Source organism: Palaemon carinicauda, chromosome 30 (assembly GCF_036898095.1).
Source record: "Palaemon carinicauda isolate YSFRI2023 chromosome 30, ASM3689809v2, whole genome shotgun sequence".
NCBI classification, from domain to species: Eukaryota; Metazoa; Arthropoda; class Malacostraca; order Decapoda; family Palaemonidae; genus Palaemon; species Palaemon carinicauda.
Genome location: NC_090754.1, coordinates 32660019 through 32675669, shown reverse-complemented (window position 1 = coordinate 32675669; position 15651 = coordinate 32660019). Strand labels below are relative to the sequence as shown.

At 38.5% G+C, this 15651-nt stretch overlaps 1 protein-coding gene across 1 annotated transcript in view; it reads right to left on the bottom strand.

The window, feature by feature from the left end:
- The window catches only part of LOC137623451 (probable E3 ubiquitin-protein ligase HERC1), a 297680-nt gene that overhangs the window by 225780 nt on the left and 56249 nt on the right, over positions 1–15651 (bottom strand). Inside the window, exons 12-13 of the mRNA XM_068354286.1 lie at positions 11647–11781; positions 8168–8304 (exon numbers count right to left, since the gene is read on the bottom strand). Of these exons, the coding sequence (XP_068210387.1) occupies positions 8168–8304; positions 11647–11781 (272 nt within the window). The remainder of the gene's footprint in view (positions 1–8167; positions 8305–11646; positions 11782–15651) is intronic.

Sequence of the window (15651 nt, the reverse complement as noted above, 5' to 3'; positions counted from 1 at the left end):
CTACGTACTAAGGAACTATCACAGAGTAATGATTCATTTAGATGTTTATTTGTCGGAAAATGTGCCTTGATGGTTTGCCTAGCACGTGGCTGAAATTTTTTTTTTTCTGAAATGCCGTATATTAGAATGGCCATTTTTCCGCGAGTGCCCCTTTTTATTTGTTTTGCATTTTTTTGCTTAGTCATGTTACCGTAAGGAATTGGCAAGTAGTGTCGCAAAACTTATAATTTTATAGTGTTGGAAAGTGTTTCTAGATGATCTGGCTACCCATGCCTATCTTTTTTTTTAGCCAGATATGGCGTATATATAGGTATGTGTTCGATTTTCCTGTGATTGCCATTTTTTCGTTTTTTCCCATTTCTTTCAAAATTACTACGTACTAAGGAACTATCACAGAGTAATGATTCATTTAGATGTTTATTTGTCGGAAAATGTGCCTTGATGGTTTGCCTAGCACGTGGCTGAATTTTTTTTTTCTGAAATGCCGTATATTAGAATGTTAGCCATTTTTCCGCGAGTGCCCCTTTTTATTTGTTTTGCATTTTTTTGCTTAGTCATGTTACCGTAAGGAATTGGCAAGTAGTGTTGCAAAACTTATATTTTTATAGTGTTGGAAAGTGTTTCTAGATGATCTGGCTACCCATGCCTATCTTTTTTTTAGCCAGATATGGCGTATATATAGGTATGTGTTCGATTTTCCTGCGATTGCCACTTTCTCGTTTTTTCCCATTTCTTTCAAAATTACTACGTACTAAGGAACTATCACAGAGTAATGATTCCTCTAGATGTTTATTTGTCGGAAAATTTTGTTTACTTCTTTTTTGATTGAATATCATCAAATTTTTTTAGCTAAAATATTATATTGTTTTACATTTTTTTTTTTCGATTTTATTTCCCTTCAAAAAAATTTTTTTGGGTCAGAATTTTAATTTTATAGTCGTAAAATAATCGACAATTATCCAGCAACCCACCATACAATTTTTATGCATATCCAAGAATAATTAGATTAGTAAATAACACCTTGAAATTGACATACCCTTCCTACATTTCAAGTGGCAGATTAGGGAGTCTAAGTCAGTGTGGTTGGCGGCCATTTTGTGGACATATCCGAAGCGTAAGTTGCCCTATCTATATATATTCTTGTTTCCTATAGAATTTGTGATATTTTGGTATATTTTTACCTGCATAAATATCATATTATATATTAAATACATGTATTTTTTTACGAAATTTCTAAGTACTCAAAAAATTACCTTTAGATATGGCCCCTGATATAAATGTAATTTACAAAATAATGAAGATTTTTTTACATATTTCTATTTTAAGATAACATATGTTTATTCCCTAAAAAAATTAGCCACTTCCTATTTCATTTGGGTACCCCAAAAAATTCATGAAATTTGGACAAATTTTTTTGGCCAAAAAAAGTTACCCTTTTTTTCTCATTTCAGATCTTCACCTCCATGGGTCTGACTTCATCCAAAATACATCAAGATGTGTCCTAAACATTCAAGAATCAATTCCTAAAAGGATTTGTGTATATATGTATAAACTTTTTTTTTATGAATTTTTATGTAAGGTCTTTTTTTTCTACTTAATTTTTTAAAATATTTATAATAAATAGTTTTTCTGCAGATGAGTAGTATTTATCTTTACAGTTGTTTTAAGCATTCATTGAAGTTTTTTTTTGGCAAAAGAAAAAAGGAGGTTACTGCAACAACTGATTTTTCAAGAATTTTTTTTGGCGTCGGGGTCGCGCGCGTCCGAGTATACCCTTAAAGGGGTGTCCGAGGAGCGTACCTATCCAGGGTTAAGAAGCTCAACCAATGCAGGAATTCATACATAAAGAAATTCCTTGACAACCAGAGAGCTGTCTATCGTCTATGTAGAGCATGATTTTGTTTGAGAACCCTGAAGGTTTAAAGGACAATCATGAATGGCAGAGGCAAGGCTGAGTGACACTGCCCTAGCTAGCAGGACAATGCCCTAGAGACTGATCATATATATATATATATAATCAGCACCCAAGCTAGGACCACTGAAGTTAAGGAGTTGAGGCAATGGCTGCAGATGACTCAACAGGTGTACCTATAGGCTCCCCCAAAACCTGCATGCTCAGCTCACAAGGATGGTGAGGTTGCAGACACCATAAGAAACTATCAAGCTTGAGCAGGACTCGAACGCCAAGCAGGGACGTTTCTAATAGGCTACCACATGAATCCCAATCGTGCATGGTACTTGAAGAGACGAATCTGTTTCCTTCCCCCTCTCTACCTGTTCATCATCATCATCGTCTCCTACGCCTATTGATGCAAAGGACCTCACTCTACCTGTTAGGCTTCCTCAATGTGACAGCAGATATCTCGTCCAGGTAACTGGCCTTGGACACAGTAGTTCTCAGACCATAAATAATCCCACTAGACCTTGAACATTATACTGGATCTCAAAGTAGACCCTTTGCAACAGTATAGAACCATAAACTTCTGCTTTGTGTCATCCAAATGTGGACTTACTGGTGCAGTTGTAACAGATGACTTGAATTCAGAATGGAATAGATAGTGTCTGATCAACCTGTTCAACCCAACAAAATTGATTTCAAAGGTAATGAAGATCCTAATGGATTCCACAGGGACAGCTGTGCTTGTGTCCCCACAGTGACAAAACAGTTCTTGGTTTCCACTCCTTTAGCTTCTAAACCAAAGTCATAGCCTCTTCAGTTTTAAAGGTTTTAAATGTTTTAAAGGCTACTCATGAATGGAAGAGGCAAGGGACAGTGATATTGGCCTAGCTAGAAGAACAATGCCCTAGAGAATGACCATATATTCATATGATTAGCACCCAAGCTAGGACCATGGAGGGCCAGGCAATGACTAATGATGACACAGCAGGTAGACCAATAGGTTTCCAAAAATTCCCCATCCTTAGCTCACAAGGATAGTGAGGTTACAGAAATTGAAGAAACTATCAAATTTGAGTGGAACTCAAACCCCAGACCCCTTGACAGTCTCTCTCTGTGAGAATAGGAAAATTGAGCCTTCAACATTTTGTCATACATTCACTTACTTTGAGGAAGATTGAGCCTTCAACATTTTGTCATACATTCACTTACTTTGACATGGATTCATACTTGATGTGTTTCGCAAAGTTTCTCAATCAGCATTTTTTACAAACTCCCCCAACTTCTTAGTCCATCAATAAGAAGCTTCATTTCTTTGGTGGATTAGATAATTAATATATCTCCCTAAAGGAGGTTGTAAATAAGGTAGCATTTTTCATAACCTTATCCTTGGAATTAAATAGTCAGTAAAATAGAGGTGTTCTGCCGAGTGGGAGCTCCACACTCTCCCTCCATGATATCTCCTGGTACTGACTCATAGTTTTCTTGTTATTGTTAAAGACTGAAAAGACTGAAGAGGCCCTCTCTGTATCCTGGCTATACAGGCTCCTTGTGATAACCCCTGTCTAGTGTCTACCCTGCAAACCTATCTGCAGAAGTCTCCATCATTGATAGGTAATTAGTTTAAGAATCTCCAGAATAACTAGCCACTCTACGTGAGTTATTTGATGTCTTATGACCTCCTTCATAAAGGATGATACTCTCTATACCCAAAAAACATAAGAGAAAACTTGCATCTTCCCTAGTTTACTTTGGGAATATGTATTTTAAGGATAACCAGAGCTTCAGAGGCTAGTCTGGGTACAGGGTGTTTATAACACTACTTCAAACCAATCCAAGTGGTTCAGCATGCTAGTATTACTCTTGGCTCAATTATGGCATCTAGAGGGAGAAGGCCAGGAAAGATGAGAGATCCTCCAGGTGGATACCTAGGTGGAGATGCCCCGATTGATGACCAACCTTTTTTTCCGAAGTTCCCCTCCAGAGGCGAGTGTAATTAACCTGGTTCTCTCAACTGATATAATAAGTATTAGCTGTTTCTTCATTTGGCATTGTGATGATAACTTAACCCTTGTGATTCAAAAGTCTACCTTTTTAATCTCTGTTACTAATTCTTGGGGAACTCAAAATAAGAGTTTTTACACAAAGGAAAACTTATCTTTGGGATATACTGTGTGGTTCCTAAGGCTTCCCTGCCTCCCTAGACTTGTGAAGGGGAAAAAAATATCTAGGAGGCCCTTTCTATTAACCCAGACAAAATTTTATATGAAACTTACTGAACATTAAAAATTTGCTAATTTGAATACATTTAATCTACAAATGTCCTCCAAAATAATGAAGCTTACTACAGTACTGTAATTTTACCGAAAATCCTCAAAAAAAGACTGAGTAGCATTTTAAAATTACAAAATTAATTAACTAGCAGTCTTCTCTGGATTTTCCCCTATACTAAACACCAATTTAATTTTACGTTTAGAAAAATTAAGGTACTGTGGTCAGCTATAAGTAGAACATGCTTCTTAAGAAAAGAAACTGTTGGCAAAAAACCGTCATCAAAAAAGTAAACACAGTCCTGTGGCCGGTACGGTTTCACAGACTCACTTGAACCACCCTCACTGTCATTCATGGCAATTCCAGAAGACATCCCCTATCAAAACATTAAACCTAAAATCACAAACACGATCCCAATCTGGATTATGGGTAGCAGGGATAAATAAATTGCCTGACATTTGTAAATGTTACAATAAAACTTAAAGACAAAGGAACTCTGATGTACCCATGCCTAGATAGTTGCCATCAACCTCCAGATCAACTCTAAAGGGGGTGGCATTCATTTAATTTTAGGGTAGACTACTTCGAAAGAGAAGCAATATAAACATAATGGGAGTTTCCTAGAAACAATACTTGAAATATTAGAATGAGACTTTAAGCTACATAAGTAAAATAACTGCATTACTAAAATAAATGTTAACTCGAATGAATAAGGGATATAGTCACATTTATCAAATTTTTGAGGATACAAGAAACAAAATTTCAAAGGAAACTTGGATCCAATTGTAACAGCTTTGCAGATGCTGATACTCATAATTCAAGGTCTACAAATAAATTCATTGTAAGTCATTTGCATAGTCTACCTTATGATGTCAGCACTCCTTGACATACAGTAAGGACTGCTTTTCCCTTTATAAAATAGGAAAACAGATAATTCTACCTCCTTTGTGCCTTTTTCCTGAATAAATGAAAAATAAAGAGAAAATTTCTTCTTGCGACTTCAAATTTATTTTGTCTAATTTTCATAAAAGTCTAGTTTTGTAATGAAAGCATCCTTGTCAGATAAAAAAAAACCTAGCATTAAATACTGTACCTTATATTGCATATATCTTCCCAAGAAAATCAAGGGATGAATGAGAATGAATAAAATGCGTATTAAAGCTATGTTAAGTAGAGCTGACAGCAATCTTTCGGGGAAAAATGATTTCACATTATATAAAGATAAGAAAAAAATTTGTTTGTCAATTGGCAGTTAATCCTTCTTAATCTTCTTTGCAAATTCACGAATACCCATGGAGAAATTTCCGTTTAGATGAATGAAAAACTATAACATCATCAATATTACTACCTGACCAGAACTATCTAAGGATATGTGAGGCAAATGGACTAATTTGATAATTACACTATATCTACATTAGTTCAAAATTAAAAAACAACAACAACAATGTGCTGAAGTACACACTACAATATATAAATAAAATCGGCATACCAAACACAGCACATTTAGATAACTTTCAAGCAGTGCTAAAATTATGGTTAAACTATATAGAGTTTACAAATTCTATCAAAATGGAAAATAATGATTGCATGCAATACCAAAATAAATATTTAAATATAAATGCCAATGGTAGGATAGTGTATGATAAGCATACACTTATAAATCAATTCCTGTGTACTTTGATAATCCTTAACAAGAAAATAAATAAACAACAGTGCCTGTCATAAGCTCTAAGTAACCAAAAAGTTTTGAGTGCCAAACAATAAATACTAAAACTGAACCTATAGTCAATTTCTTTTAGCGATGTAGATTTGCACCGACTCGCAGCGGTGCCCTTTTAGCTCGGAAAAGTTTCCTGATTGCTGATTGGTTGGACGAGATAATTCTAACCAATCAGCGATCAGGAAACTTTTCCGAGCTAAAAGGGGACCGCTGCGAGTCGTTGCAAATCTGCATCGCTAAAAGAAATGGACTATAGTACATTCTTGCCAGACACTCTAAAGGAAGAGGACAAAAAAAGGCTAGTATACACGTATACACCAGTGTATAGTGCATCTCAATTCCTTCCCCTCAATAATGCTGATGTTTATCTTTCCACACACAATGATGCTCCTTAAGGTAAAGCTTAAAAGAGCGAGTTTCATAATAAGTTCTATGGTCTGAGCGCTGATTCTTGGAAAAGAAATGTTAGGAATTAACAGATTAACAAACAGCACATTAGAATTTAGAAAAAAAATTCATATACAGATTTAAAACACAACTATTATTATTTGCAAGAAGAGCTGCAAGCTAAAATGGAAACCACTTTTTCTCTTCCATTTCATAAAAAATTAGAAAACATATCCTACCAGTTTTATTTTTTTTCTGTAGTGTTCCTCTTCTTAGTAAAAAATTAGTTATGTTCTAATATAATTAGGTTTAATATTTTCATTTGCTAATCTTATACTCATCAGTGTGTAAGAAATTTTGGACCAATGGTAAAAAATAAACTTCTAATTAGAGAGATGTTTGCTAGTAAGGCAATGTTTGCTTAAAAACTCTTTCCTCCTAACAAAGAATGTGACTGGTGAAGAACAGAACAATCCAAAGCTTTCGTTGAAAAAAAAAGTTGCTCATTAGAATCATTGTAAAGCTTTTTTAACTGGGAAGGAGAGTTATTTCAATCATCTGAATTACTTGATCACTCAAAGACAAACTAATTAAAACCATTTACACCAATGGAAACCATTTAAAAAAAAATCATAACAAATCTTCTTAAGTACTGTATAAATAATACCAGTAATTGATGTGCTCACACAGATGAGCTAGCAGGTACAGGAAGTCTTAAATTTACCAACATACTTAAACAACTAGTGGAATGGCCAGGACTTGGAGCTCCTAAAACATATGTCATTGCTTATAATATACCAAATAAAGTTGTTAAACATTTACAGAGGTGAAATATGTGTTATTGCCTTCATATCAGAATATATTCACCCCAATCTCAGTATGTTACTACTGATAATGCACCATAGAGCAATAAATTTTCAAAGAAAAAATCATTTCTAACTGCTTCTTCCTTCCTATTAGACTACACATCAGTGACTCTAATCTCAATGAATTCCAAGCCCACCAGTCAGTAGAATTGAAAAGTGGAAACAACATGAAAATCTAGAGACTTAAAATGCAACCACACAAAGATAATGATGAAGATCCTAAACCAAATTATGATCAGTTAAGCCAAAAATCTCTAGATCAAGCCATTAATTCTATGTCTCGATACCAAAAATTAAGCCTATTTAAATCCCCATCCTACATATAACCGATAAAGTATTTTTTTTTATGACCCCCAGTATACATACCCAAGTTTTCTGCAGTATTCATTATCTCTAACAATGTACAAAAGATCCCTGTTGTAGGGTATGAAAAAAAATATCATAAAAAGCAGAAATAAAATAAGAGTCTATTAAGTCTTCTCCTCTCTTGCCTATCTCTGATAGCTGCAAAGTTCTCATATACTGTAACAAAAGCGATCAAATTCTTATATTTTATGACATATTCCTATATGAAAAAGATTGATTACTTAAGCCTCCTTCTGATTCTGAGTGATCATACCTAAAACCTGGAAAAATTCTTGGTGGAAAATAGTTTACAATCAATAAAAAATATTTGGTAACTCTATACAGAAATCAAATTGCCATCTATACAGTTCATCTTAGTCAGAACATTTAAAAATTATAAAAATAATTATACATGATGACTACATAGAATATAAAGTAATACTGAAGAATACCGAGGAATCATAACAGATCTTAAATATCAATGATAATAACAAAATTATTCTGATATCTTCAAGTCTTCACAATGTCCAATATCATATAATGGGACACTAACAGCTTCAAATATTCATCAGAAAAGAACACTAGAGTAATGTAGAGTATTTAAGAGAGAAATAGCCTTAATCATAGCTTCCACATTAATGAATACATTACATATCTCCCTCCACCAGCCAAACAACTAACCTGACCATGAGCTGCAAGTGCAAAGGAGACGTGAGTTCCTGTAGAGAGTTTCCGTATGGTCAAACCTTGAAGAGCCTCAATTACCCGGGGACGATAGACTTTAGCAGTGTCACCATGGCCAAGCTTGCCATGGTCCCCTAATTAGGAGATAAAGAATTTTATACATTTATGGCAAAATTTCATGTTTATTCTAAATTCTTATTGTTTTACAAGACAAAAAATATTAATGGACACTGCATTATGTACAGTACTCTCAATGTACTGCTATGATGTTAGCATAACTTAAAATTGTAATCTAATTCATAATGCTATGCCAGTCTAATATAGAATTTGGAAAGCGGATAAAAATACATATAATCATCAATTGGGTTAAGGATGAGGTAATCTTAAATCTGCCCTATTATGGTATTTAAAGTTAGGCAAAATTATACTGTATAATACTGCCCATCTAAGGACATTAGGTTTCCAGTCCTCACCACCCTATAAGGAAAACCACAGATAAGAAGAAACCCTAGACAGTGTGGATATTAAACATTTTATGTTTATAGTGCTTGTAAATATTCTCTTAAGTATTGTAATCATATAAATAATACACAACAGCACTCCAAAGTACTGTAATAGGTACAGTACTGTATATAAAAATATCGAAGAGTGCAGTACTGTACATCATAATTTTCTAAAACCACTCTATTCCCAAGGTACTTATTATGCATACATGTATGCACTTAATAGCAAACCACTTAAGTTTATAAAAAAATATTCTGTCCCATATAAAAAATACAAGTACAGTACACTGTACACTAATGTAAAGTTAAGTAATCAGGTTACTACAGTAATAATTTACAACATTTCATGGATATGAATCATCAGTAATCGTGTTTCAACTTCCGATGTTTGCATCATAAATGGACAAGCACATTACTTTTTGTTAGTAAAGCAGAAGAAAAGAGCATAACACAGCACCTAAGTGACATAGTCTAGCACAGTTCCCGGTGATAAGGAAGTAACCTTTTTCCTTTCATTAAGACTCCCAAGCGTAACGCAAACAAAGATGGTACTGTTTTGAAAAAAGGGAGGCCAACATTGTGGAAGTGAAATTAGACATTGTGAAACATCCAGAAAAGGGAGAAACACAGACACATCGAAAACTTACTCTAATTGAGCTGTCTCGCTGTCGCAATAATTATCAGGGATATCAAATCCCTACACATGTGAAGGGGTCTGCTCTTAAGAAATCGACAATAATTGCAGAAAAGAACAGTGATCTTATCAGTTCTATCGTTAACCATTGAAAGACAGTTCTTTCGTTAACCAATGTCAACAAAGTACCCCAGTGAGCCTTCTACTTATTAAACAGAAAACAGACAGATTTTTTCAAGCATTGAAAAGTAAAAGGTGAAGGGAGTCAAACTGAAGAGTTTGTGGCCAGTAAAGGACGGTTCATGGAGTTTAATCTTACACAACAAAAAGCTTCTATGGGGCATATATATTATCTATGAACCACAAGGCAAAATTTTTTTTATCAGTGTAAAGTACTGTACATTATCCCACAACTATCATAGGTATATTCAAGGCACCGTTGCAATAGCTGAAAAAATGCAAAGTAGATACAAAAATCCATGGTATCTTTTTTTTTTACCATTTCCATAATTTTTTAATTTTTTATTATAAATCCTTTCAACACTTATAAATTCGTTATTCTCTCTTAAGCATTCCTTAGGATGGCCTTAGTGCAGGAAGTTACTACCCTTTTCGTTGTCTTGCTAAAATTGACATTTGCCATCGGCCTTTATTCTTTTTGACCTTTTTAATATAACAAACGCTAGGTTTGTTGATACCGTAATAGCGGCCAACAATCACATAGCTTCTCTCTTATTTGGACATGTCAAAGCGATTCATATTCTCCACCATAGTAAAATCTGAAGATGATGAGAAGCATTTAGAAGAATGAATACCCTGTATTTAGTCATTGCATAGTTTGTTGTCAACTTTCAGGGGGTAATAGCAGTAGCAAAAAGATGTTTTCCTGAAGCAGGGACTCCAGTACCAACTGCAGGAACAGCAGGAGAGGCCAAAAGAGAAACCTTTGGCCAATGCAAATTTCTTCAAACAGGCAGAAAAGGAGAGCTCTAAACCAGTCAGTAAATCTAGAGAGCCTTCAGAAACTCTCAGGACTCTAATGGGAACCCAGAACGCTGGTTTTACATAAAAGAAGCAGGAGAGATAGGATGGAAACACATGGGACATTGATTGTCAGTGAGCTTGAACCATCATAGATAGTGCAGGGGAAGTGGCCATTCACTATCCTCCCCTACCACAGATCAGACATAAAAGAGAGAATGATGACAAGTGGCCCAAGCAGGGGAAGCCACAGTCACAACAGATATACCGAAATGTCAAACAACAGGCATAGGAACAAGGTGTAATGACTTTCAGACAACATCAACCGAATTTTCATTGGCCCTCTTCTGCCTGTAACTATTCTTCAACTACTTGGGAAACTCCCTTCAGTCAACTTCAACTTGTGCAAAAAGAACATATTGTACAGGGATTAATAGACAATGCTGTTAAAAAGCCAGAAAATACGCTCTTGCCCAGCATCTCATTCTGTTCTGTTTTATAAAAGTCAGAAATTCTACAATAGCAGTAGAAATGTGTTGAAACAATGGTCCCCAAAGGGAAGAGTGAGGGTATACAAACAAACGAATACATGCATAATCCCTCTCCTCACCAACGTGCCTCCCGCTGACTACCTTGTTAACAAGCTTCAATTGCAAAACAATTATGCTCTCAAGACTTCGATATAAAAGATGAAAGTTCGTATCCTCTAAGAAACATATCTGGGCAGTAGAATTTCTACAATTGTTGTAAACATGATATACTATAAATAAGTGATTAAAATAATTTCCTACTATTTTGTGCAGGCTATATTTACTGAGGGAAGAAAGTATGCTGAAAAATTCTTAGCATTGTTATTAAACAGCCATGTCCTTAGCCAAGCTTGACATCACATTTCTGTTAAGTGAACTAGAGCTACATGCATCTCATACCAACCCTATAGCTATAAGCTTTAAATCTTTGGCATTTGGCCTCCCACCAATTACATGGGTCCACTGGAAGCCGGATAATTTCTTATATTTTTAGAAGAAAGTCTTGTACAACATGTACATCAGCAAATACAGTACAGTATCTGATATTTGACCAGGAACAGTTGGCCCCACACTTATCTTATGACTGTAATAAAGTCTGGGCTAAAAGACAATAACCTTTTATTCTATACATATTTGCATTGTCTGAACAGACAGACATTCTAGAATGAAGTATTAGTGAATACTACCTTGTAACTAAATATGCCATTAGAAAAATTACTACTCAAGTTCAATTAAGAAACTCTCTCCTATAATGATAATTAAAGTGATTTACATAACAAGCAACACAACTTTAAAACAGTACCAATCTTACAATCCCTAGGTACTTGCCTGAACCAAATGACCATACAGTTCTTCCATCTGCAGATAATGCTAGTGTATGAGCACTACCACAGACCACCTGTCCAACACCTGATATGTCTCTTACTAATGTTGGGATATTACGACTTGTGCTGTCCCCGTGTCCTGCAAATAAAAAAATAAATGTAAAATCTTTCAATTCAAAATTCTTTAAAATCTGAAACATGTAATTTTGCTTATGCTTAAAGTACACTTTCATAGAAAGACCCTTATTCTAAACTGATGAAACTACTATTGAGGGAATTATTAATGGTAATCAAGTAAGAGTGCATGAGCTCTATGATGAAAATGTATATACTTCACTTATTCTAACTCAAGTCATAATCATGTCATGTAATGAATCTTATTTCTTGCAATGGGATGTTTCTGGATATCAGAAGACTATATAAATATGCCTCACCTTTCCATAAAAATTAGTTTAACAGTAATTTACTTTAAACTAAGAATGAGTATTACTGTAACTCCAGATTGCCAATTATAAAAACTAATAACTTCCTAGGAGCTAAGAGTTAATAATGCTATCAAAAAATTCAAAAATCTAAAAACCTTTCTCAGAAAAAATAAACAATTGACTTCTAAAACTATAGTTTACTATAATGAACATAACCCAGAAAGTTTGCATACAGAAAATTACTAAAACCTAAAAAAGCTTCCAAAAATTTTAATAAAATCTTTATTATTTGACTACATCATATGCAGATATCACAGAACATAACACCCAGAGATTCTTATATGCAAACCAGGCTTCTTTTAAACTATTTAAAAAAAAAAAAATTACATTTCGCAATAATACCTGAAGTGGATAAAACCAATTCTAAATGTATGATCTCAGTACCAAGAAGTCTGTGATCTGAGTCAGAGAGGCTACAACTGGAGAGATACCCCTTCCACTACACCAATCACAGAAGACCAACCACTTCCCCTGGTAGACTGAGGAGGGGATCTTCTAAGGTACCCTGACATCTCTCTCGCAGCGAGTCGCGAAACACTCGCGTTCTGAGGAGATGCTGGATAGTCTCCACGCGTGAAGTCTGAGCGACTGCACCGCCTGGTGGTACCTGTTCGACAAGGGTTGCCGAAGGAGATTGGGCCAGTGTGGTAGCTCTCTCGGTGCCTCGACCAGGAGCGACAACAGATCAGGATACCACTCCATGTGTAGCCATAGTGGAGCAATGAGAGTCATCCTGAGTCCTGGAGTTACTAGGACCCGGTACAGGACTGCGCGAAGTAAGCAAAAAGGGGGGAAAACGTGTAGCAATCCAGTAGATCCCAAGGATGTTGCAGTGCATCCTCAAACGCAGCTGAGGGATCTGGTACTGGAGAGCAAAACACGGGAAGCTTGGCGTTGTGCCGTGTTGCGAAAGGTCGATGCATGGTTCTCCCCAGAGGTCGAGTACTCGACTCGTGACCCAAGGGTGAAAAGACCATTCTGCCCCTATTACCTGGTTTCTGCGACTTAGGGGGTCTGCCAAAACACTTCTCTTGCCTGGAATGTACCTGGCTGACAAGGTTGTGTGTTGACTCTCTGCCCACAGAAACACCTGCCTCGTCAACTGCAGCAAGAGACGTGAGAGCGTACCCTCTTGCTTGTTGACGTGCGCGACATGGACGTGTTGTCGCTCATCAGCACTACCGAGTGCTCTCTCAAACGGGCCTGGAAATGAAAGAGTGCTCTCGAGATTGCCATCATTTCCAGCACGTTGATGTGCAGGTGTTTCTTCTCTTCCGACCACACACCTACACGACCACATGTGTGCACCCCAACCTTCCGTGGACGCGTCTGTGAACAGACGGAACTGAGGTGGAGGAGGGTTTATGAAAAAACCCTCTCATGAGGTTCTCCTCATTTAGCCACTAAAGTAGATCCTCCCTTACCTCGCATTCCATGAGGACCGGACGAGAGGGAGGATCGGTGGCTGCCGACCACTGGTCCTTCAGACACCACTGAAGGGAGCGGAGATGGATCTGCCTGCAAGGAATGAGCTTCTCCAGTCAGGAGAGGTGACCTAGAAGAGCTTGCCACTGGAGGGCTGGAATGCCGAGTCGATCAGCATTCCCAGATACTTCACCTTCTACTTGGGAATGAGGTTCGACTTCTCGCAGTTCACCACGATCCCCAGATCGTGACAAACTGCCAGAAGTGAGTCTCAATCCTGAATCAACTGCTCCTGCGAGGGAGCGAGAATCAGCCAGTCGTCGAGGTACATCAGTAGGCGGATGCCCCTCGAGTGGGCTCAAGCTGCTACCGTCGTGAACACTCGCGTGAACACTTGGGGAGTTGTGAACAGTCTGAAGCACAGGACTTTGAACTGGTATACCGTGCCCTGGAAGGTAAATCGGAAGTACTTTCTAGGCGACCGATGAACTGGTACTTGAAAGTACATGTCCTTCAAGTCTATCGAAAGCATGAAGTCGTACTACCTGATGGCTAACAGCACAGTGCGAACTGTTAGCATCTTGAACGCAGTTTGCTGAACAAACTTGTTCAATGGCGAAAGATCGATGATCGGTCTCCAACCTCCTGGTGACTGATCGTGTACGACTTCTAGCGCATCCTTCGCCAACATTTCCTGGACCTCCGCCTCCAAGGCCAGAGCCTTCAGGGATGTTGGAGCGTATGTGTGGAACGCTATTGGAGTGGAGGATAGGGAGGGCCGATGAAGCACGAATGGGAGCTTGTACCCTTCGCGAAGGGTCGACACTACCCATTCCTCGGCCCCGAGGTGCTGCCACATCGCCCAATGGCGCGATAGGCATCCCCTTACCCTCGGCAGCATGGGAAGGGGAAAGCCAATCTCAGCGTTTCCCTTTCCCTTGCTTGCTCCTCTTCTTTCCCCGATGTGGAAGAGCTCCTGAGGGAGGCTGAAAGGTCTGTTTGGGGGCAGAACCCTTCTGAACAGGAGCAGGTCTCGGCTGCACAGGAGCAGCAGGAGCACGACCAGTGGTACCCTTGCTACTTCCCGTGGGCTTGGCCTGATTTGGCCTGGCTGCGGACAGTTTCGCGGGACCAGGTCCCTTGAAACTCACAGCCTGTGCCTGGTGGATAAAGGAGTCCGAGGCGAGGCGCCATTTATCTCGCGCGGCCCAAACTTCCTCTGGTGGAAAGAGAGAAGTTGCAGCTCTAATAGAAGTGTTCCTGAGTGCCAGGGCCTCTCCTGAACCAATCTGTCTCACCAAACGAGCGGCTACTGCCTAGCATTTTTTGAGGATCAGATTGGCATACTGGGTAGCAAGTTGGTCCAAAAGAAAAGCAACAGCTATCCCACCAGACAAAGCCAGGTTCCTGTATTACTCCATGTGTTCGGGGGTAGCGAGCTTGGTGTCCCGCGCGAACACTGTGGCCATACCACACCAGTGGTCGAGCCACGAAGCAGCCTTGAGAGCAGCTACAGAGATGGACTCCATAGTTGAAATCTCAGAGGCCGAGAAGGCCACTCTCTGGGATTTCAAGCTCTCGACCGAGGAACCTCCAGCAAGCGCTCCGACCGTGGGGTCGAGAGGGAGAGGACAAGACACAGAAGACTCTGTGACATACTACCTCTTCTGTCGCTGGAGTGGTTAAGGGAGAAGCTTGTTCAAATCTTGGCTCCTAAGCGAGTCACCAGGTCCTACGATCTGGTCACTCACTTGGTCCAATGCTCGAGCAGCCTGTCTCAACCAGGGTAGTGTGTGGGGCCGTGAAGTGCCTTCAGGAGCTCCCCATAAGATCTCCAAGGCTGTACACTTATCTCAGACACTACCTCAGGAGGAGCCCTGAGGCCATTAATCTCAAGCATGGGGTTAATGACCTCTAGGAACTGCGACTCCACCTCGGGATCGTCCGTCTCCACGGCCGGTGAAGGCCGTGGAAGTGGCTGATCCCTTGGTCCCGCTACATCCATAGGTGTAGGGGAAGCAACATGCTGCACGGGTGATGACATCCCCCATGAATACCCTCGCTCTGGTCCTAGGACCGAACCCGGCATGTATTCAGGA